Source organism: Vitis vinifera, chromosome 8, assembly GCF_030704535.1.
Source record: "Vitis vinifera cultivar Pinot Noir 40024 chromosome 8, ASM3070453v1".
NCBI lineage: Eukaryota > Viridiplantae > Streptophyta > Magnoliopsida > Vitales > Vitaceae > Vitis > Vitis vinifera.
Genome location: NC_081812.1, coordinates 19,927,600 through 19,951,891, shown reverse-complemented (window position 1 = coordinate 19,951,891; position 24,292 = coordinate 19,927,600). Strand labels below are relative to the sequence as shown.

Sequence of the window (24,292 nt, the reverse complement as noted above, 5' to 3'; positions counted from 1 at the left end):
CCTCTGTGTCCAAAACCCACTTCAATTATTCCCTCTAAACAAACAAAATTCATAATCAAAAGGTAGAATTGTGAAAACTCTTTATTCAATTATTCTGGTTCAATGGGTCGTTCCCAATTGTGAGCCCACCTTTTTCATCCTCTCCGTGTCTTTCTCGCAATCCTAGCTCGGTGAAAGTTTTTTTATTTTGGTTCATATTATAAATAAGATTAAAAGTACATTTGATTTGACAGTGATTTTAAGAAATATTTAATATTTAAATATTAAAAAATTATAAGTATTAAAAAACTAAGAACACTTTCTAAAATCAATATTAAAAGTATTTTAAAAAAATCTAAAAAAAAAATAAAAATCGTCTAATCATTCCAGAACAATGTTTGAAACCATAAAAAAACATTTCTTACAAGTCCACACAAGTAACTTTGAGGATACATGACATTCCACCCATAACTCATTCTATGACTACAAACAAAACCTACAAATTACAAGGCAATTGGCAATGAATAGAACGTTTTTTTTTTCAAGATCTTATTGCATTTTAACGAGAAAAATGCTTAAACTAGTAGTATCTATGAAATAAAATATTTAGACGGTTAAATATGTATGGTAAGATCTAAATCATCGAATGAGGATACAAAAAAATAAAATTATGATATAAAAGTATAAATAAATGGGATTATGAAACAAATAATTGAGTCTAAAAACATATACATGATACCACTTCTTTGATGATGCATTTTTCATAAATACTAAAACAAAAAAAAAAAGATATATTTCTATAATGTAGTTAAACCCTTTAACAAAATCAAATTCTTTGGTTATTAATCTCAAAGACACGGAAAAAAAAAATTCTTATCCAAATTCCAGATAAAATTATCTAAATTTGTATAAATTGAAGCTGGATTGGTACCCCAGCAGACTCTTTGGGAGGTGCAACTTTCATGTCCCATAAAAGACTGGTAACCTGGAGCTTTCGCCTCATTATCCCAATACCCAGTACCCACTAAAAAAAGCTAGCAAAGATGTTTAGAAAGCAACACTAAAGGTTGGTGCCTTGCCTTACACTTTGTCTATAAACTAAATCAAACATAATAAAAGCATATTTTGTCATATGGAAAGGAAAATGGGAATAAATATTTTGTTTTCTATGATAAAAATAAATAAATTAATATATATTTACAAAAAATAATGGACAAAAGCTAATACATATGACTCATAAATTTATTGTTCTTTTATACATATAATTATATTTTTTGAATTTTATCAAATAATAAATAAATTTTAAATTAAGTGGAATATGATTAATACTTTGAATAATTTAGAATTAAAAAAGTAATTAATTATCTATAGACTAAATAAAAAATTTTATAATACATTATCTGGAAATGATTGCTAAATGTACATATTGACTCATTTATACCTAAATTTCATTTGTTTTTATATTCATTTCAATTAAAATAGTATTATTCTTGTTTTTATCAAAATAAATCAATTATGTTTTTATGAGAGTGTTAATATACATATTTTTGTAATATATTTATAAAAAAATATAATTTATGAGTTTATTATAATATTGCTATTAATATTTTATTAAAAATGCATAATTTATTTTTAAATTTATTTATAATTACAAAATTGATTTTAATACTATTGTAATTAATTTAGTTTATATTGTACAAATTAAATTTGTAACTTTTTTTTTTATAAAATCAAAAATCAATTGAAAATTTTTATTTTATGTGGACTAAATTTCTATTTTATTTCTTATGATCACTTGAAGGGGAATTATCCAAGTACGAGAATAGATGAAAAAATGATTAATAAATCCATTCCCACATATCAAACATCTAAAATGACATCCTAACAACCTTCATCTTCAACTTTCCACCTTGCATTGCCCCTGGCATAAAAAAAATATGAAAGAGAAAGAAAAAATAAAATTTGGTTGGACATAATTATTGAACTAAGGTACCATTCCAATTTTCCAAACTCATGGGGAAGGAAATCAACCAAACAATGGTTTTGTAAATGGAAGTTGGAATTCTACCCAAATAAAAATCCCTACTAAAGCCTTTGTTTGCTTGCCAAAAATGGCGGAGAAACTAAGAAATTCGAATATTTCCAGACCTATTTACAAAATCTTATCTGTAAGATTCAAGATATATAAAATATCTCCCTTGCATAGTAGCTATCTGCTGCTGGCTGTGCGGATTGGCCGAACCCTCCCACGGTCCCACCACCTGAAATGCTGTGAACGGGCTGGATTTTTTAGTTTTTATTATGGGTTTAGTTGGTGTTGCTGCCACAAGCATTGTATATCCACGGCCTGGTGGGGACCCATCCATTTGGTCAGACGGATATGACGACTTAAGTTAAAGATCTTCAAGTAGTTATAGTTTGGGATTTGACATATGATCGTAGTGTTAGCGTTGAGCATTAATTATTAGTCCTCGAGGTACATGCCTGGCTCAAATTTTCACTCACCTTTTTTCTTCTTAAAAGCTTTATTTCTGCTGTATGTCACGGACTTAGTCGTTCACTAAGCTCGTGCGGCACTTAGACAAGCCAAGACGCTTGATCTTGCTAAGTCAGTCTTGCTCCCCAATGCTTAGCTTGCTAGGCTAAGACACTTGCAACTCAAAAACTTAAGAAGCTTGGTAGGCAACTCTTGAAAGAATGGAAGCTTTCACTAACTCAAGGAAACCTTTACAAGTGTTTGGATGCTCACTTGCTTGGTGCCTTGGCCAAATGAGGCCCTCACCTATTTATAGGCACCAATGGAACTCTCTGGAACCTTGGAGGGTTCCTTACATCTCAAGACTATTCTAGAATGTCCTACATCTTTCTAGTTACAAGCCTATATACAAGTATATACAAGAGTCTTCTAGACTTCTCTAGAAAGCCCCGGACTCCTCTTGTGCCTTCCACCATAGTGTAGAATTGTGTGGACTCCTCCAGACTTCTCTAGAACCTTCCACACTCTTCCCATTCTAGGAGTCTCCAGAAGCTTCCTGGCCCTATATAAGGCCATGGGGAGGCTCATTTGGATCAACTTGTGACATGTAGCTACCTTTTGTATTTTTGTTCGCTTCAGTTTTAGCTTAATATATCAAATCCATTTAGTTTCTATTTGTGTTCATTAGATTCCGAATTATAATTTGATAATCATGATTAGGCCTTGACCTTTGACAGGCAACTTGGCTGTGAATGAGATGTAACACACTGGGCTCATTCATTCTCCAAGGATAGATATATACCACGTAACCGTCCGGACACGACACTTTCAAATATGGAATGCATCACTGGACTCAGCTGGAAACACCCCTTCTTTTTTTTTGGCACATATCGGTCTTCTTAGCGAACCCACCATTTTTTTTTCCCGATAATCGTGATTAGCACGAAAATGGGTTGTACAGAGGATGCCATCAAGAACCTCCACGCTTGTAGTATGATCTCATTAATTTGAAGCCTGACTTTATTGGGTATGCAAATGTGGTGTCCAGGGAATGGCCATAGCTCCATCCAAATCATTATTTATGAAGTTTGCACCGATTTCTAACTGTACATTTTACTTTTTCTGTGGGGGAGGATGCCAATGTGTAGCTGCATGGACAATTTATTGGTCATGCTTCAACTCATGCTCCCCATGCTTCCTTTTTTACATAGATCATTTGCATCCCATCTCCCAAATATCATCTTACAATTTCTTACCATAACTAATGTAAACAATTTTTTAGGGTTTTAATTTTTGAATTAATGAAACCTGCATTTTTCAACATATTAATTTTGTTTTATAGAAAAATGCAAGTTCATGGATATATTTATTAAAAACTAAAATCAATTCATTTCAAGACCATAATTCGGCCACATATTCAAGCAGTAGCTCCCTCAGCACAACTTTTGGACTCCTCTGTGGCCTTCCTCATCTGATATGAAGGAAGCCCCACTTCTCCACATATGCAGTGCCCTCTATTGACCCTTTTGTTTCTTCCTCTCTTTTTTTTTCTCTGGAATTAACATAAACAAAGCCCCAGACTGTTGACCCAAGTGGAGTACTAGAGTGAATGAAGAGTATAAGATGAGATGTAAAGGTGAATGGACTCAACCAAAATATTTGGTGGAGTAGGCTCAAGGTCGTTATCCTTTGTAGGTTCAAGCTGATGGCAATTTGTCTTTGTTATGTGCCCCATGTGTGTGTATTAGTTGTAACTTCCAAAGTGGTTACTCAAAAACATCACTACTGCCACTGCTACCCATACCACCATTACCACTAGTTTTTTCAACTGAAAGATGACTTCTTGTACCATTTCCCTTTTTATTGTGTCATATTTTTGTTTACTGTGACACTTCACGCATGCTTGTATATACATTTTGCTCATATTCTTGGCATCACTTATACTCTCTTCCAAGGACACCTTTTATTTTACTCCAAGCCAGCGCACCTTCCTCTTAATCCACATGACAACCAAAAATAAAGTTTTATTTATTATTTATTTATTGAAATTTCCAAAATTTCTTTGATCATGAGGCTAGCTCATATCCTTCTTAGGTTCGTCTCCTCAAAAACTTCTCCCTTTTCCCATTCATATCTTGTTATTGGAAGGTTTGGAACTGGTTAGAATATAAATATAAGTTGGTAATTTCTTTTTGTTTGCCCTAGTATCTCACTGCTGGCATGCTTGATCTCCATGATCTTTCAAGCTCACCTAACAAACTATATTTTCAAAGCATTACTAATCATATAATAAATTTTAAGATGGGGTCGCCCGGATGGTGGAGAAGTAGTGAAGTTGTAGAGGAAGATATTAGAAAATTAATTAGAAAGAAATGAGAAAACATGGAAGCTCCTAATCCAAGCCCACCAACCAAACCCCAGAACAAAAATGAGAGAACGAATTTTGAGAAAAGGCAATTGAAAGGATGCTTTGCTTATGCAATCTATCTACAGACATTGCCTTGCCTAGCTAGCTTGCCCATTGCGTGCCTCTCACAACCTCCTCTCCTACATATTTCCTTACGCTAAGAATCTCCACTGCATTACACCTCACCTAGACACATATACAGTTTATATGGTTTACTCAATCATTCATTAGCTTGCAGCTCAACTGGCACAAAAGGTTTCCAAATTAATGCACCCTTTGCTTGAGAATTAGGCTACTTTAATTAGTGACACTTAATAAATTCGCCATTAGCCTTGACATAAATAGAGAATGGAAACAGTCAACTTAAATTTTTGAATGAGTAAACTCTATAAAACTCTAGTTTAATTCAAGCCAACATGACTAATCAGTCAGTTACGAGAAGAATTGGCTGTTTCAGTGCTAAAGGGGATGTTGTGTTTATGAAAGGAGGCAGTTGACCTCCATGTAGCAACATGTTCGGCTGCTCTTGAGTTTATCATAATAACATGTTCAAAGAGGCATGTCGCTGCCTGGTTTGTATTAGTCAACTTGTGTATATATAACTGGACAACATATGGTTTATGGTATCTAATCACATTGTCTCGAAGAGAGAAATTAAAGCTTCTCTCTTTGAATAAATTCTCTAAATTGGATTCTCAAAAACAACGTTACAGAAAGTTATAATCAAATAACGAGTTAAAAAGGTATATTAAATTTAAGGGACTCATATTTACGTAATTAAGGAGATATAATGCTACCAAGTAATTAGGTTAAATATTAAAAAGTTGACTTGGATTGGTACATATTTGATGGAGTGATCGTAGCCGACGTCATGCCGTTGATTCCAATGGATGAAAGAACGAGGTAGTGTGAACATGTGAGGCAAAGGTAAATGACTAATGAAGTTGTTGTACTTCCCCATGTGGGAATTTATTAATTTAATACATAAGAAAAGTAGAAAACAAATTGGAATAGTGTTGTTAATAATGCAGACACTAGGGCTAGGAATGTGGCACTGCTACAAGTAATTCCAAGTATATGTCACAAGGCAAAGGGTATAAATAATACACTTAATTGCACTGCACCCCTTAACGAGAATTTGATTCTTTTTACATAAGGAATTCACTCTAGTCGACTGTCGACTGTCGACAAGCTTAATGGAAAAATCCAATTTCAGGTGTGATGGGGATGGTGGGATTATTTTGTGGCTTTACCGAACCCAATGATTGGGTAGGCAATAAGATAGTAATCAAATAATTGGATCATGTATGGAAGCGGCGTGATTTCTGGGTTATGGCACATCCCACAAGTGACCAAGGGGTTGAGTGGGTCAACTGCACATGAACAGGTTGAGTAAGCGTCTAATACAATACCTATTAGCGAAAAGCTGGATGCTATTGTAACTAAACCTTTGATTTTAAAGGCGTATTTAATTGAACATTGAATTAAAAGTGTGACAGTGTAAGAAAGAAAATAAAGGGGAGAGGAAAAAATAATGACGAAAGGGAAGAAAATAAAGGGGAAAAAAAGGGGGGTGAAGCGCAAATTCTGTGGTTCCAGGCTTGCATTCCAATCCTTCATAAGGAATCGTTGGAAAAAAGTAATGGGTTTGCTTGAAAGCCAACCGAATCTCACTCGTTCCCTGACCTCCTCATACTTACAATGCATCTCTCTCTCTCTAAATACCCATCTGTACTTTTTGGCTATATATAACTTCCGAGGTGGGAAATGCAAGGAAAATTCACGGTTACTGTTCACTGGGGCGGCTCCTTGGTTCTACTCCAACCCTCTTACCCTTCACTGCCTCTCCCTATATAATAACGCCCACTCTCTTACCTTGCTTTCTCCATCACCATTTCTTCTCTCCCTTTCTCTCTCTCTCTCTCTGTATCTCTCCCTCTCCCTTTCTCTCTTTCTCAAGTTGTTTTTTTTTCCCTGGCGGTAGTGGTGGTAGAGGATGGAAGTTCAAGAGGAAGTGATGGGGTCTAATGATCAGACGCATGTCATCAAGGGCAAGCGCACCAAGCGTCAAAGGCTGTCGTCCCCACTTGCCTTAACTATGGCATCCAGTTCATCTAGCGGAGAAGAAGGTGATGGTGGTGGAAGAGTCAGTGATAATTCTGGTGGGGTTGATCGAGCGACTACCTCACCTACCACCTCCACTGATCATGAATTCGCCGAAAGCACGGAAGAGGAGGAAGACATGGCCAATTGTTTGATTCTGTTGGCTCAAGGCCAAAGCCGGAAAGTGGCCGTGCCAGCTGCCGCTGCAACTAGTAGCAAGGCCACAGGCTTCTACGTTTATCAGTGCAAGACGTGTTACAGATGCTTCCCTTCATTCCAAGCTCTGGGAGGGCACAGAGCCAGTCATAAGAGACCTAAGGCGGTCACAGAAGAGAAGCGGACTTGGGCTTTAATGGAGGATGAATATGATCAATTCAACCACAACAGCACTGCCCTTTCTCTGCAAATACCAAATAGGGGTTTATACAGTAATAACAAATCCAAGGTTCACGAGTGCTCCATTTGCGGTGCTGAATTCTCATCCGGTCAAGCCTTGGGAGGTCATATGAGGCGGCACAGAACGTTTACAGGCCCGCCCCCTACCATGCCTATGGCAACCAGCAGTCCTGAGTCCCAAGAAGCCAAGAAACCCAGAAACATACTGCAATTGGATCTTAATCTTCCAGCCCCAGAAGACGATCACCGCGAGTCCAAATTCCCCTTTGCTACAAAAGAACAAGCTCTCGTGTTCTCCGCCTCTCCTTTGGTTGATTGCCATTACTAAGCTGCAACAACCCCCCATCTTCCATGAATTTGTCTCAATCGAAACAAATGTGAATTATTGACATTATTATATTTCACTTATACAGTTTCATGATTATCCATTCTTTATTTTTTTTTTACAACTTTGTTCAGTTGATCAATTTCTTTCAGCAAGTGGCTTGTGTTCATGGTTCCATTTGATTCACAAAAAAGTTGATGATACATTTATTCCTTGTTTTTGTCTTTGTTGCTTCTCTCTAGTCTGAGGCAGAGAGAGAAAAGGGTGTCAGGAGAGCGAAGCCAAGGGCTTGGAATGAGTTTGCCACCACCACAACCCAAGGATTAGGTGTCCCTGTTGTTTCATTTGCAAGAAAGCTAAAGCTCCATTCCATCTGTGTCTGTCTGTTTCGTTAAAATGACAAAAATAAATAAATAAATAAAAATAAACGGACAGCCAGCCAGCCAGTACTCAGTAGATAACTGCCCTTCTTTTATGGATCCAACCTGTACTTTCCTATCATATGCTCTTCCATTTTGGAGGAAGTCACGTACTCACCCCGTCACACGCCCTTGGATCCCAATCCCATAACCCAAACAAAGTACGTGCGCGTGCGTGCCCCTCAATCACTACTTTAGTATAGCCATGGTGCCACACCTTTGCGCGTGAGGTTACCCATTAGAGCAATCACTGGGCGGCTGTGGTTGAAAACTCACAAGATTTTTATCAATGTGAGATGTAGATTTATTTACTAATTGCAACTCTTTTTTCACATTACACGTTTCTAGGGTTGTTAGGGTTTGTTATGGAAAGGGCTCACAAATTTGGTCTAGCTCTGTAATTTTGTCTGAATTTATCATTTCATACCAGTCTTACAAGATAATAGCAATTCAATCCACATGGTATGATTCTCACCAATTTTTTATGCCTACAGAACTTTGAATTTTCAATTCATGCCTAATGATTTAGGAGAAAAGGCATATGCGGAAATCCACCATACGCGGAGTTAAATGCTTTTTACTATTTAGAACCGTGTCAGACTCAAGATACGCTTGACTGCACAATACCAGGCAATGAAACAAGTCCGAAGAAATCCTCAACCAGAGTAGTAAGTCACATGTTTTTGTCTCCTTCAAGGTAAATTTGAACTTTTATTATAAACGAGACCGAGAGGAGAAGGAGGGACATGCGCATGAGCACAACCATGACTTGTCAAAAACATGTCAAACAGTGAATGCCATTTTTAGGTCTCCCTATGGGCAATCACAGCCTAGCATGTGAATACCAATTTGGGCTTTTTATATGCCATCCGACCTTACTCTTTTAAGATTGGGCAAAAATCAACATCTTGTCTATGACTCTCATTCCATTCACCGATTGTGTCACTTTTCTAAAATAACCTTCTCGTAACATAAATATCAAAGCTAATGAATCTTCAAGTTGCATGCCAAAAATGCTCTGTGAGACGAGATCCATGACTATGCACATTTCTTATACACACTGCACATCTTGAATTGCGAAAATTAAGCAAAATTGAACATGTGTGAACCCATCGTTGATGGAAGAATCTACAAGCACCTAATGATAGTGCCCATGGTATCCTTTGTCTGGCATTACTGGTTATAGATAATTAGATTGTGGGTAGGCAGATTTCCAAAATTGAAAATCATTTCTAACTTCTGTGGTTTTACCACTTGTGATTTTGGTGAACTTCACCTTGACTAGCATAGCTTAACGCATTTTTCACATGTCTTGAAGTGAAGAAACTAACATGCTGATGCCGCATAAAGTAGAAGATAATGCCAGCATTAAAGGGTGTATCGAAGGTGGTACAGGAACCTATACCTGGTTGCCTTTTGTGTTGTTGCTAGCTAGCTAGCTAGCTAGCTTCACCTTCTAAGCAATTAATGCGGGTTTACTCTGATGGAAAACTCAGATTAAAGGAAGAATAGCGAGGACATTTGGTGGTATTGAAAAGCCATGCATGTGACCACCTAATCAATTTCGTGAGACACCTAACTAGATGAGAGATGGGGTCATTGACAATGGCACATGTATGGTGGTTACATGTCCTAAAGCACCTCGGCCCCCTGAATTCTTATTCATGCCTCATTGGAGAAAGTTACACCTTTAATGTTGCCGTTACTAGTTTGAGCAGGACGTTTCATACTTGCTATCCCCCTCTCAAGTCTCGACTGATTAAAAGTAGTACTGCTCAATGCGTGCAAGTTTCTTCAATATATAACTTTAGGATTTGCACATTAAGGTTGATATGCGTTACGTCCGCAATGGCATTCAGGTCAGTTGCATGTGGCTTCATCTTAGCCTTGGGTAATTTCCTAATTAAATGCTTATTATAAGTGGCATGATGTTGTTACTTTCATTTCATTTCATCTTAGCCTTGGTTCATGTTGTATGTCAGTGGCTTTACTCGATCAACTATGTTTATATCCATAAATTAGTGAGAATCAACTTTTGAATTTGAAATATTTCATGTTTCTAGTTTTTCTATTTCTTATATCCATGCCTGGAACCGTAAATCTCCACTTCGCCCATGTTTCAAATTTATTTTTACATCTTTATCTATTATGCATAGTTCTTAATAGTCCATCTTCATCCTTTCATGATACATGTTTTTCATCACACGTGACTTTTTTTAATATGTTTTCATTGATGCACACTACTCTACAAAATGATTAAATCTACCTTTAACTATAATTCTTTTTGCAATCATGTTGTATATTTCTCACTCCTTGAGTTTTTTAAATTCTCGACAAGACTCTAATGCCAAAGTTGAATATTATGAGTTATTTGCAAAGAGAGTCGTGTGGTTTACTCTCTTCAGAATCATGGAGAATATATAGATAATAGAAAAAATAATATAATTATTAGACCTTAAAATAAATCAAATTCCATGATTGTAAGTCTTTATTCATAACATTTTTCCTCTTAACATAAAAAATATTTTTCAAGTGATCATTCTATGTTATTCCATAAATAAACTAATTTTGAAAGAAAATATCAATATATAAAATACTCTAAAAATATTGCACTTTTTAACATAAAACATTTTGAGGATATAATTTACATTAGTAAGAAAATTATGCATTTTCAAAATTGTTTACCTATGTTTGACTCCAAGAAAACACTAAGGAAAGAAAAGAATATTGAAGAAAATGATTTTTTAATATATAGTCAAAATATGAATATATATATATATAATTAATTAATTAATTAAAATTAGTAAGAAAATTATGCATTTCTAAATCATTTAATCTTTATATAAAATAGTTAAAGATAAGTAAAACAGGTTTGAATTGATATATAAAAAGTAATTTATTAATTTTAAATTTTATTTTTTTTATTTTTATTTATTTTTTTATTTTCTTCTACTTTTCCTTTATATTTTTTTAAACATTTTTCTAAGACCAAACATAATCTTAATATATAAATTCTCTTAATTTTATTAAAATAATGTTTTAATATGATTGATTTCAACAAGAAAAAGTATTTTAAAAAGAAAATAAAAACTAATTCATTTTAATTCCTATAATATTAATTTTGATTTAGTAAATATCATGGATTCGTGATCCAAGAAAATGTACTCTTAGCCGCACTACAATTATAAATTTCAGCCAATAAAATAATTTTAAGGAACATTTACAAAACAATGTTAAAATTGGGAAATTAAGAATTCATATAAGATTTTGGTGTTGGTGTCAACCATAGCTTAATCATTCTATACATGTGTGTGAAGTAATGGACACGATCTTTATCACATAAAGTATTAAGTAGAAGAAGGAACTCATACCTAGTTTTCTTTGTAAGCAAATTTGGTGTGTGAGAGAGAACTCGTGCTACAAGACATTTTCTATCTAATTCTTCCGGTAAAGTACAAATCTAAAGATAAATGGGTCTGCATTATTGGGCACTCACAACATGTGTTTTATAATCGTGGCTATCATTTTAGAATTAGATTATGTTTAATAGTAATTCTAGAAAACGCTTTTAATATTTTTAATACTTAAAAATTTTTATCATTCAAGTATTAGAAATGTTATAACTACTTTCTAGAATCACTCTCAAATGCATTTTTAGAGCTCGTTTTGTAGTGATTTTAGAAAACGTTTTTAATATTTATAATACTTGAAAATTTAAGTACCTCGGGTTAGAGGATATGTAAAGTTAAGCTTCGATTGATTGTTTCTTACTTTGAGTTTAGCTTAGGTTAGCCATTAACTCGACCAACCCACCAAGTTACAATCCTAATCAAGGAATAAAAATATGTTTTACCATTTTTCAAAATAACAAATAATCTTATTTTAATAATTAAACAAATTGCATCAATTTTTATTTATTATATTTTATTCTATGTTTTATTTAATTGAAATGAAAGATTTTAAATTTTTTTTCCTTTGTTTCAAAAGAATATTTTTTTAATTCATTTCAATTGCTTTATTATTTATCAAAGAAAATTAAAAAAAAAATACATTAATCATTAAATAGTTTAAGTATTGGGATCCTTTAATTCAAATACATATTTTTAAATTATAAAACACTCACCCAATATTTTAAGAAGTTAATTTTTTATATCGGTGTTGGGTACTGATAATGTGATAAAAAATAATTAATCTAATAGATGAATGTGGTTCCTTTTTATTTATTGAAACTAAAAAATTTTAATCATTTGAGAGAGCAAAAATACGCTAATCCACCATTTCTTCGTTTTGGATCAATTTTAATAATAATAATCTTTTTTTATTTTGTATTTCCCAAAAAAAAAAATAAAAGGTTTGTTTGAAACTAATTTTTAAAATAGTTTTATGTTCTCCAATAAAAAAATATGTTAGACAAAAAAAAACTATTTTCTATTTTTTATTTTTAAAAGTAAAAAATAAGATGTTTTCTAAAAATGTCTTTTAATTATTTTTTATTATTTTTATTTATTTTCTCATAATTGTTTAAAAAAATAATTATATAAATATATAGAATGATTAAAAATAAAATATTAGTTATAAAAATTACTTTTAAAATATATTTAAAAATAGGTTAAAATAATATTTTTCAAAAACTATTTTTAAAAATCATTTTTTAAAATTGTTTTTAAAACAGTCATCAAGTTGCCAAAGATTTCATCATTTTCATATATATATATATATATATATATATATAGAGAGAGAGAGAGAGAGAGAGAGAGAGACGGGCGTGTGGCTAACGGGATGACAGTTCCAGGGCGGTGCAATGGTCTGATGGAGGAAGACGACGACAATAAAAAGTTTGTTCGAAACTATTTTTTAGAATAGTTTTCTGTTCTCCAAACAAAAATATGTTAGACAACAAAAAAACTATTTTCTATTTTTTATTTTTAATAGTAAAAAAAATATTTTTTAAAAATATCTTATAATTATTTTTTATTGTTTTTATTTATTTTCTTATAATTATTTAAAAAAATAATTATATAAATATATAGAATGATTAAAAATAAAATATTAGATATAAAAATTATATTTAAAATATATTTAAAAATATTAAAAATAGGTTAAAATAATAATTTTCAAAAATTATTTTTTAAAATTGTTTTTAAAACAGTCATCAAGCTGCCAAAGATTTCATCATTTTCATATATGTATATATAGAGACGGGCGCATTAACCCCTTTTTAAGTTTTTCTTCAGCGTGAGCTAACGGGGATGGCAGTTCCAGGGCGGCGCAATGGTCTGATGGAGGAAGACGACGACAACGATGAAGCTGTATTCGGGGAGTTAATCGAGGACGAAGTCGAAGCACCTGCCCACCTCCGCAACCTCGCCGCAGCCGCCCAGCTCGGCGATGTGGACGCCCTTCGCCTCGCGCTAGGTTTGCTCTTCTTCTTCTTCTTTTTTCTTTTTCCCTTCTCTTTCCCCAATTCATGTGATGCATTTTTAATGTTATTTGTTGAGATTATATGAATTAAACCCTAGGGTTTCCTTCATCATGTGTCGGAAACCGTACTTTCCTGGAAAAGAATGTGGCAAAGATTAAAAGAAAATTGTTCTGAATGTTTGAGTGTGATATGACCATCGATAGCAGTAAGAGAGTGATTGCATGTAACTAGGAGATGCTTAAGGCTATATTTGGTTTTCGAAAATTTTGAGGAAAATAAAGAGGAAAATGAGAAAGGAAGGAAAAGTGAAAGACAATAACAAATACATCAACTTTTAACTAAGTTGAATTATATTTGATTTTATTTCCAGCATTTTATAGTGAATTCAAACATGATAAAATCATTTTCCTTTACAATTTTTCTAGGTAGAAAGATTGAGATAGATGTCAGCCATGGGATTAAGGATCATTTATGCATAGTTCTATGTTTGAGAGATATTACATTTTTTAGACAATGTTAGGCAGCAAAGAAGAAACATATCCATAAAAGTAGGCTAGAGGGAAGAGAGGAAGAGCTTGGCTGTTATGGGTCTAGATAAAAGCTGAATGAGGGAAGATTTGTTACAAGTCCCAATGTGACATTTCTGGTGTTGGTTCCAAAGAAAGGGGGGCAAAAGATCTTAAAGATTTTATGCCTATTAGTTTGGTGGTTAGTCTTTATAAGTTATTGGTCAAAGTGTTAGCTTATAGGCTTAAAAAGGTGATGAATAAAGTGGTTTCCAAGTTCTACAATGCCTTTGTGCAAGGAAGGCAAATCTTAGATGTTGTGCTTATAGCCAATGAAGCCATTGACTCTATGTTGAGAAGCAACAATTGCAAGGTGTTGTGTAAGCTTGGCATTGAGAAGACCTATGATTATGTAAATTGAGAGTTTTTGCTTTTGGTTTTGGAAATTATGGGGTTTGGGTAGAAGTGGATCGATTGGATTAGATTGGGTATTTTGATAGCAAGTTTCTCTGTCTTTGGTTAATGACACTCCTTTTGGCTTTTTTCAAAGTTCTAAGGGGTTGAGGCAGGGGGACCCACTTTCACTATATTTGTTTGTGCTAGCCATGGAAGTGCTCAGTTGCTTCCTTTGGAGGGCTAAGCTGGTGGTTATCTATCTAACTTCAAGGTGAATGACAGAGATGGTAAAGGTTTGAAGATTTCCCATTTGTTGTTTGTCAATGATATTTTAGTTTTTTGTGAGGCCACCCACACTTAAATGAACCATTTAAGTTAGTTTTTTATGTGGTTTGAGGCCATTTCTGGCTTGAAGATAAATCTAGGCAAGAGCAACTTCATTTTAGTTGGGAGGGTGGAAAACTTGGAAGATTTGGCTTCTATTATAGGTTGTAAGGTAGGAGATCTTCCAACCACTTATTTGGGTCTTCCCCTTGGCGCCCCTTCCAATTATTTGACGATATGGGATGGGATGGAAGAAGGGTTTCACAAAAGAGACAATGTAGAAAAGATAGTATATTTCCAAAGGGGGGAGGCTTACACTGATTTAGAGCACGTTTTCTAGGATGCCCATCTTCTTTATGTCACTTTTCCAAATGCTGAGGAAAGTGAGGATGAGGTCAGAATAGATTCAAAGAGATTTCCCTTAAGGTGAAGGGAATTTAGAGAAAAAACCTCGTTTAGTGAAGTGGGCTATTGTATGCTCAGATAAAAAAATAGATGGGGTTGGGAGTTAGGTGCCTTGATTTGCTCAACAAGGCTTTTCTTAGCAAGTGGATTTGGCGACATGCAATAAAAAGGGAGTCTTTCTAGAAACATTTTATAAAGGGAAAATATGGGGAAGTTAAAGGGGAATGGTGTTCTAATGAAGTGAGAGATAGGTGCACGGTTGGGCTATGGAAAACCATTTGGAAATTGTGGGTGATTGTTAATGCTAAAGTCTCATTTTCTATGGGCAATGGAAGGATAGGTGGTGTGATAATGAGTTGTTATGTGCTTCATTCCCCTCCTTATATGCCTTAGCTAGCTCAAAGGAGGTGTGAGTGGCGGATCTGTGGAATCAATCTAATATTAGTAGCTTTTGGACTCCTAGCTTCTTTAGGAATCTAAACGATTGGGAGATTGATATCTTGGAGCGTTTTCTTTCGAGGTTTCAAGATGAGACAGTGAATAGGGAAGTAGAAGATAAGGTTATTTGGTTGTAGACAAAAAACGATTCTCTCTGTGAAGTTTCTTTACGCTTGCCTGGAGCTTAGGAGTTTAAACCCTTTCTCAAAAGCTACTATTTGGAACTCTTGAATTTCACCTAAGTCGAGTTTCTTTATTTAGGAGGCTTCATGGGGTAAAGTTCTGACTTAAGATTGACTCCAGAGGAGAGGGTGGTCCTTTGCTAACAGATGTATTCTTTGTCATACCTAGAAGGAGTCAATTGACCATACTCTGCTTCATTGTGGTATAGCAAAAGTTTAGCAGCAGCTTTTGTTCTCTCTCTTCAATGTATCTTTTGTGTTGTCTCCCTCTATAAAAGAGATTATATTGAGTTGGCATGGGTCTATGTTAGAAGGAGACGGAAAAAAGTATGGGGAGCAACTCCTTTGTGTCTCTTTTGGACAATTGGAATGAGATAAATAGAAGATCGTTCAAAAAACGAGCTCTCTGTCCTAAGACTAAAAAACTTGTTCCTCTGTAACCTGTTTTCTTGGACCAAGTTGCACATAGCTGGAGGCCCAATGTCCTTATATGATTTTATTGATTAGTTGGGTTCTTACTAAGAGAGGGAGTAGTTTTTTATTTTCCCATTCCCTATTTTTTGACCATCTTTTGACAGTCGTTATATACATCCTGTATACTTTGGTGCGCTTTTTTGGTGCTTTTTATGCATTTCTTGTTTACCTATAAAAAAAAAATGAAGTAGCAAGTTTAGATGACCTAAATAATTTGCATTTTGTACTTGGATATGATAACAAAACTGTATTGATTTTCAGCCTTAGGATCTGTTATTGATCTTATTGGTATTTTCTAGACCATTATTTATTAAGTTAGATAAGGGGATTGTTTTTTGTTTATCCCTTGGCCTTGATTGGTTTTTAGGAGCCTTTATATACACTGTATACTTTTATACACCATTTTGTTTGGTGCTTTTAATATATTTGATATCTGTCTATAAAAAAAGAACAAAAACTTTGTTGTAGATGTGCACTACTTAATGTGACCTATCCGCTTCTGCTCAAAGCTTATCTTGTTAAGAATCACTATAAAAAAATCCCTAGTTCACATAATCATGCGCCTTTTCAATATCAAGCTTTCTAACCTATCCACTCTCACCAACAGTTTCCTTGCATGCACACCTCTCTGAAAACATCCAACCTCAAGATCCCACCTATCTAAATGCAAGAACTTGTGTTCAAACCTCCTTGGACCTTTGACAAGGACCGATTCCACATCAAAGACTTCTTCAAAATCAAATAAGAAAAGAACAGCCCCAACAAGAAAATCTTCACTTGTTTCAAAAACCAGTTTTGAGCAGCTCATCTCCTCAGTGAATGCAAATCAGGGACCGGATCTGAGAACTCCCCCCACCTCCCCACTAAGCTACACTTCAAAAGCTACTCCCTAGACTGCTCCTCTTTATCAGCTAACTAATTCACACTGTATCACCCATTACACCCTGGGCCTTCTTAACCACTTGTACGAAGGACTCTTTCTCAGGACAAGCTATGTTGTTACACCCGTCTGAAGACCTCCTAGCCATGGGACTAGGAATGCACTTTGGACCTTGGGGAGAGGGGACCACTCCCAAACGTCTAAGTTTTTAAACTTCCTGTAATCTCTCCTCAGTAAAAAAATCAACGGATTTTGAGTTCACAACAAACCAACACCTCCTCTCATCCTTTCTTCAAGTGAACCCTAAGCTAGTTAGAAACTGTCATAGTTGCAAATTATTTAATTTTTATAAAGAAAAGGAAACATATGTGAAATGAGTTTTAAGAAGCATGTAAAAATATTTAATCAAGTTAAAATTTATTTTTTATTTTTTGTTGCCTTTTCTTCTATTTTTCCTCTTTATTTATTTTTTTTCCTTATGTTTTCCTTCAAATTTCCCAAAAACCAAACATAGGATGAATGCTATGGAAAACAAAATTAGTTCATTTTTGAAGGCATATATCATTTTGTTGCTGATGCGACCCCTATTATGTGTGCACAGATACATTGAACGGCAGCATTGATGAACCAGTGGAAGATGGGGATACTGCTCTCCATCTGACCTGTTTGTATGGTTTTCTGCCTTGTGTCCAGGTTGCCTTATATTTAGATATTATTATTAATTTATTGTTATGATTATATGAAATTGAGATGAAATTATGAAGAATCTTTTTTAGTGTAGCTACTATTGGAAAGAGGAGCTTCATTAGAGGCCAAGGATGAAGATGGGGCTATTCCTCTACATGATGCTTGTGCAGGGGGTTTCACCGAGATAGTTGAACTTCTAATGAACAGTACAAATAACACTGAATGCGTGAAGAGAATGCTGGAATCAGTTGATGTAGAAGGTGATACTGTAAGTTTCTAAGTAAACACCAAAACATATATGCTTTGAGTTTTAAAGCCTTCTTGGTAGAGTCCAATTTCAAACTCATGGCTCTAAATGAGCTGGAACCATCACTTCAAACCCAACCCCAACTACAAAAAGGGTGACTGTTAATGACTCACGGTTTTCTCGTTTTTGTTTACATGTGTAGCCTCTCCATCATGCCGCCAGGGGTGAACACGTAGGGGTTATTAGGTTGTTGCTGGCGCATGGAGCTTCTCCTACAAAGGGAAACATTTATGGGAAGGTTAGTCTTTGAAGTGATTTTATTGTTTGGTTATATATATATATGCATATTAATTTTTAAGCTAAAGTATAATTTTCACAGATTCCTAGTGAGTTAGCTGATATGGACACAGAAGCTAAAAGAATCTTGGAAGCTGCTGCTGTTGAGCACAGAAGCTAAAAAGAGCCTTGGGATGCCAATAGACTTTGATTGGTATTTTGCTGAAAATGTTAGATTATTTTCATTGTGGTCTAAAAGTGTTTGACGTTTAGAATCGATAGGATCAAATCCATTTTCGTTATGTTGAATTCATGGTTGAGGATAAAAATAATATATAGTTTTTCCATGATTGCTTTGCAGTTGTGTTTGGTGTAGTATGCTAACAATTGGCTTTCCATGTCCTTCATTCTTTTATACCTACTTATATTTCTGCAAGAAGCATGGCTTGGCACCAGTATGATCTGGCTCAAGGTCAAGAATCACTCTTTTGTGTTTGCCACCAGTTTGACGTACGGGATTGGCTCAAGAACACCCTTTTGTTGTCGTGGTGGCTTGGCCTCAAGTATTAAAACTGATGTTAATATTTGGTCATCAACCCAGAACAATTCTCCTTGATACTACCACAATGACTCAGTGAAGAGTATAGATTCAAGAGTGATATGCACCTTATGGTTATGTTTGGCTTTAAGAAAATTTAAGAGAAAATATCTTCTTCTTTTTTTAAAAAAAAAAAGCAAAAATAAAGAAAAATAAAAAATAAATTTAAAAGAAATAAATTTATTTTTACATGTTTTTTTTAAATTATTTTTTTTCTATAAAATAATATAGAAAATATAGAAAATATTAATTAATTTTAATTAGATTTGATTTTTATATTTGAAAAAAAAAATTCTTAATTTTTTTTTATTTCCTTCGAATTTGGTCTCATTGACTCACTTCTTAGGAAGAGTTTAAGGTCAAAATAGCCTTTTTGAAGAAAAAATAACCAAAATAGATCTTCCTTCAAAATATTTTCCATTCTAATATTTGTTATGACATGTTTATTCAGGTAACTCTTTTTATTTTTATTTTTTATTTTGAGTGTGTAAAACCACATGTTCATTCTATTTTTTTTAAATCATTATTAGTAATTGTGATTTGAAAATATTTTTCAATGTACTATAATTTTAAAAAATAATTTTATATTCATTATATAATTATCAAAAATCATAAGTGTATGGTCTTATCGTGTCCACTTCAATCATCCAAGAATGGAATGAAATTATTATTTTTATAAATATATTGATAACTCAATTTTATGGGTATAATGAGATATATTGAAAAATATTTTATATAAAATATCAATTAGATGAAAATTAATTAAAACTCGTAAAGACATTGAAAAAAAATTGTAAAAAATAATATAAGAAGTAATAATGAACATTTTAAAATTGTTCTGTTAAAGAAATTTATATAAGTATAAAATAATCTGTAATATCCAATAATAGTATTTAGAATTTAAAAGTAAATTTTATAGAGATTTATTTAATTTAAAAATATTTAACAAAATAAAAGTAATTATGATAGATGTATAAGTATTTTTTATTTACAAATATTGATAATTTTATTTATAAATTTATATTTAATTATTATACACTATATGTGATAATTAAAATTAAATTTTTATGATAATTTTATTTTAATTAATTTATAATATATATTAATTTATATATAAATTTAGCGTATATTTTTATATATAATAATATTTATAATAGTTTATTTTGGTTGATGCTTTTAAGTATAGTCTTGAGCCTCAAATAAAATAATTTTTTTAATTAAATATGGAATTTTTTTACAAAAATCTAATATTTTTCATATTTTCATATTAAATTTTTTTAGCTTATGCGTTATTTGAACAAAATTAGCGAAACAAACATAAAAACTTGATTTTTTTTTAAAAAAATCCATCCTCTTAAATACAACACGAGATAGCTATTTAAATACTTGTTAACATTGTAAATTATTTACAAATCCAATTTTCTTCAACATCGAGTTTTTATTCTTTTAGTACTCAAAATCCTTGTTTTTTTCAAAGTAATAATATATTTTAAATGCTAGAATATAATATAATAAAAAAAATAAATCAAACTATATATTAATTATTTACTTAGTTGTCGTCAAACAACAATCAACTAGAAAGTTCAATAAGTTTAGAAATATATTTTCATATTTTTTATTTAATAAATAGGAAATTTTTTTTATTAAACCTAAATAGATGATAACCGTAAAGACGGTGGGAACGAAAATATCTAAATATTTCTTACAGATAAAATTCTTCCGACGTGGCACAGTCATGAACTGGGCGAAGACTACTGCCAACCCCGTCCAGTCCATCACCGGCCCTCAGGATGCCAACTCATCAGATTCAGGCGGTTCCGTTGCTTCCAAGGTAGCGGATTCCTCCCCCTAATACACGTGTGTATTTAACTCTGGTCAAATAATAATAAACTCTAGTTATACAGCGTAACAAGAGAGAGGATTGTTTCTTCTTTGATTCTGACGGCTCGGCTTCTGCCTTTTCTCTTTTATCAATCTCAGCGCCGGCGCGAATCATACATACAAATCACAATAAAGGTTCTGACCATTCGGGCAAGTTAACACGCCTTTATAATGGCCGCTGCGCCGGCTCGAGCTCGCGCCGATTACGATTATCTGGTCAAGCTCCTTCTCATCGGCGATAGCGGTAAGTCTCTGAATCAAAATTAAGGCCCGGTGTGTAAAACTGACGTGTAATTCTCAATTGATAAGTTAGGGTTTTGTTCTTTTAGTTATTTGTTTCATGGTGTGTGTTTGTGTGCTTTTTCTCCCCATAATTCAGTTTCATTCGTATTTGATTTTATTCTGTTTCGTATTTGATTCCACTGTCTTAATTAAGTGGGACTAGATAAGTTTGGGAACACTTTCTAGATTTTCTTAGCTTATGATGATAAGGGTCAGAATTAATTATCGGGAGAAAGAGGAATTTGAATCTCTTATGCCCAAATCATGAAAACATAATTTTCAAAACTTTAATTCTTTCTTCCTTGATTCCTTCTGCAACAAAGTGGGGCATATATTGCAATCCCCAAAAGTTCTAAATAAATACAGATGGGGCCACTACCTAGTGTGGTTGTGATGCAGCTCTTCTAGCGTTATGTAGAACCTAGTCTAAATAACACTTTTGCGTGAAGAGCCCCCATGTAAACCCAAACCCAAAAATTAGCTGAAGCTGCAGTCACAACACTGAAGTTTTAGGTTTTTAGCTGGACATTTTGTGTAATGCATGCAATACCCAGTGTGGATGCAACAAGCTTTGATGGGTTAATTGAATTTATTTAGGCACGTTCTTTACCTTTAGGATTGAATTTAATTGCCTTCGGTTCATATCTCATCTGCACCAAAGCTAATTATTTGATTTTGGTGTGTGCCTATGATACTGATATATATTTCTGGTCTCCTTTCCTCTGTAATTTACAATGCTACTTCAATTTTTATTTGCAGGGGTTGGCAAGAGTTGCCTGTTATTGCGTTTCTCAGATGATTCTTTTACAACAAGTTTCATTACCACTATTGGGTGTGTGTTTAGAACCTTAATTTAAAAATTTTACCATTTCATAACTGTTGCATCTTAATCAAGTATTAATATCTCTATCAGGATTGACTTTAAGATTCGGACCATTGAGCTTGATGGCAAGCGCATCAAACTGCAAATATGGGATACTGCTGGCCAAGAACGTTTTCGGACAATCACAACAGGTACCTCATTCTTTGATGAAGTATACTTTTTTGAGCTCTAATAGTAGATCTGTACTATAGTTTATCAAAAAAAAAAAAAAAAAAAGATCTGTATTATCCTGTTTAGTCCCTTTGAATGGCCTAAAATTGCACATATAGCATGTTGAATGAGCAGGGATTGGACCCTCCATCAACTAGCCTACTGAAGAATACCTTGGGCAAATATTGTTTTATTGGGTGATTATTGCCTATACCATTACTTTCTATTGGGGAGAAAGGGAATGCTGCTAAGACTTGGAGTGTCCAACCTCAGTCGAAATCCTTTCATGCCATTGAACTTTCGTTTCGGAATCCTTTCATGCCATTAAACTTTTGTTTTGGTGATCGCTGCTGAATTCTGGATCCCAAATGCATGTCTCAAGATGTGCCTGTATGCTTTTAACACCTAAGGTGGGGTTCAGTGCCTTACAAAAACCACCAGCCATCTTAGGGTCTAGGTGGAGTGACACTTTCAGCTTACTGAGTAATGATTGATTATTAAGTTTTGTCTTAATAAAGTAGTCAGGGAGTGAAATGGAGTTCAAACTCTTTGAAAGAGTTAAATCCTGTTCTGGTGTATGACCTCCAAACTTTCTCAACAAACCAGCTGGGATATTTAGCAATGGTTTAATGATTGATCTCAACAGTTAGGTCATTTCCATAGCTTCAATTTTCTTTCTTCCATTTGTCTTTTAATCTTATTTATTATTTCTTATGTAGCTTATTACAGGGGAGCCATGGGTATATTGCTGGTCTATGATGTCACAGATGAGTCGTCATTCAACAGTATGCGTATTCCTTTTTCCCCCTTGTTGTGCTCCTATTAAGCTAATTTGTTGCTTAAATTGTATCATTGATCGGTATTAACAATAACAAGGAATATCTATTTTGAAGTTTTTCATATTTATGATCCTTGGCCCAACATTCATGTAGACATTAGGAACTGGATCCGGAACATTGAACAGCATGCCTCTGATAATGTCAACAAAATATTGGTGGGAAACAAAGCTGACATGGATGAGAGCAAAAGGGTAATCTGTAAACTCATCTACAAACATTTCTTAACCTCTATTTTTCTCTCATGGCTAATGCTTCTCTTTTTATAGGCTGTGCCAACATCACAGGGCCAAGCACTAGCTGATGAATATGGGATCAAATTTTTTGAGACGGTAAGTTTGTGACAGTGGCATGTGGTGAGCACTGAGAGGCCTTTCTTTGATTTTTCAGAGTTTGAAACTCGTTAAGGGCACTAATGACACTGGTAGGGTGGTGCCCAGTCAATGCAATGATGGTGGGTTGGTTCAGGGTTGGCTTGTTTTTGTTGGTATATGACATGGAGTAGTAATTGCATTCAATTGAGTTAAAAGAGGACGACATATTCCCAAGGGATACCCTTTCCCTCCTTGGGATGAGGTGGTTGTTTCTCAATGCCCTGTGAATCCTGGCAAAATCACTCTTTTTACACTGATACTATTGAAACCCTTTGAGCAGAGTGCCAAAACAAACTTCAACGTGGAGCAGGTCTTCTTTTCAATTGCCAGAGACATAAAGCAAAGAATAGCAGAGAGTGACTCAAAGGCAGAGGTACATATTTCTCTCCTGAAATTTCTTGTGACGTTAAACGGGTTTATTGATTTTTGACCGCCCTTGTTTTTATGTAGCCCCTAACCATCAAGATTAGTAAACCTGACCCAGCTATCGGTTCGGCTACTGCCCAAGAGAAATCAGCATGCTGTGGTTCTTGAGGTCTTGCAGATAACAGGATTGCTCCCTATTTCCCATACACGTCTCATATGGTCTTAAAAGACTGGGTAGTTGTTTCTAGTTTGCCGTGGCAAACTGGTAGCACACACTCTTACTTTCTTGTTTCTAAAACTATAGGTGTTGTAATTTCTCCCTCAATTTGTAAGAGTTGAATGCTATATATATACAAGGTCCGAGATACTCACCCTGGTTCCTAATTAACTTTTTAACAAATTCTATGCAGGTGCTTGTCCTTGTTTGTTTCTCAATACTCCTACCCATCATTCAGTATACCTCGGTATGGATCATTCAAACTAATTTTGGTTTGGGGTAATGATGAACAAGTCTTGTAAAATACAGAGTTATCTGTTTTCTCCAACAGTATCTTAACAGAAGCAAAAGGTAAATAAAATA

The 24,292-nt window shown here is 34.1% G+C and overlaps 3 protein-coding genes across 3 annotated transcripts; all 3 read left to right on the top strand.

Moving 5' to 3' along the window:
- The first annotated feature begins 6,527 nt into the window (after window positions 1-6,527).
- LOC100252049 (zinc finger protein ZAT5-like) lies at window positions 6,528-7,785 on the top strand. The gene has a single exon (XM_002267609.5). It carries the CDS (start codon window positions 6,859-6,861, stop codon window positions 7,687-7,689), a length of 831 nt encoding a protein of 276 aa, XP_002267645.1. The 5' UTR covers window positions 6,528-6,858; the 3' UTR covers window positions 7,690-7,785.
- A 5,450-nt stretch (window positions 7,786-13,235) lies between these two features.
- LOC100262282 (uncharacterized) lies at window positions 13,236-18,702 on the top strand. Its single transcript, XM_002267360.4, has 5 exons — window positions 13,236-13,520; window positions 17,734-17,825; window positions 17,914-18,087; window positions 18,269-18,364; window positions 18,446-18,702. Exons 1-5 carry the CDS (start codon window positions 13,355-13,357, stop codon window positions 18,521-18,523), a joined length of 606 nt encoding a protein of 201 aa, XP_002267396.1. The 5' UTR covers window positions 13,236-13,354; the 3' UTR covers window positions 18,524-18,702.
- A 1,915-nt stretch (window positions 18,703-20,617) lies between these two features.
- Window positions 20,618-24,147, top strand: LOC100257177 (ras-related protein RABE1c). The gene is made up of 9 exons (XM_010655692.3): window positions 20,618-20,771; window positions 20,921-21,065; window positions 21,863-21,935; window positions 22,017-22,117; window positions 22,856-22,921; window positions 23,069-23,166; window positions 23,242-23,304; window positions 23,627-23,719; window positions 23,797-24,147. The coding sequence occupies exons 2-9, from the start codon at window positions 20,993-20,995 to the stop codon at window positions 23,878-23,880; spliced, it is 651 nt and encodes a 216-aa protein (XP_010653994.1). The 5' UTR covers window positions 20,618-20,771; window positions 20,921-20,992; the 3' UTR covers window positions 23,881-24,147.
- Window positions 24,148-24,292: the final 145 nt, after the last annotated feature.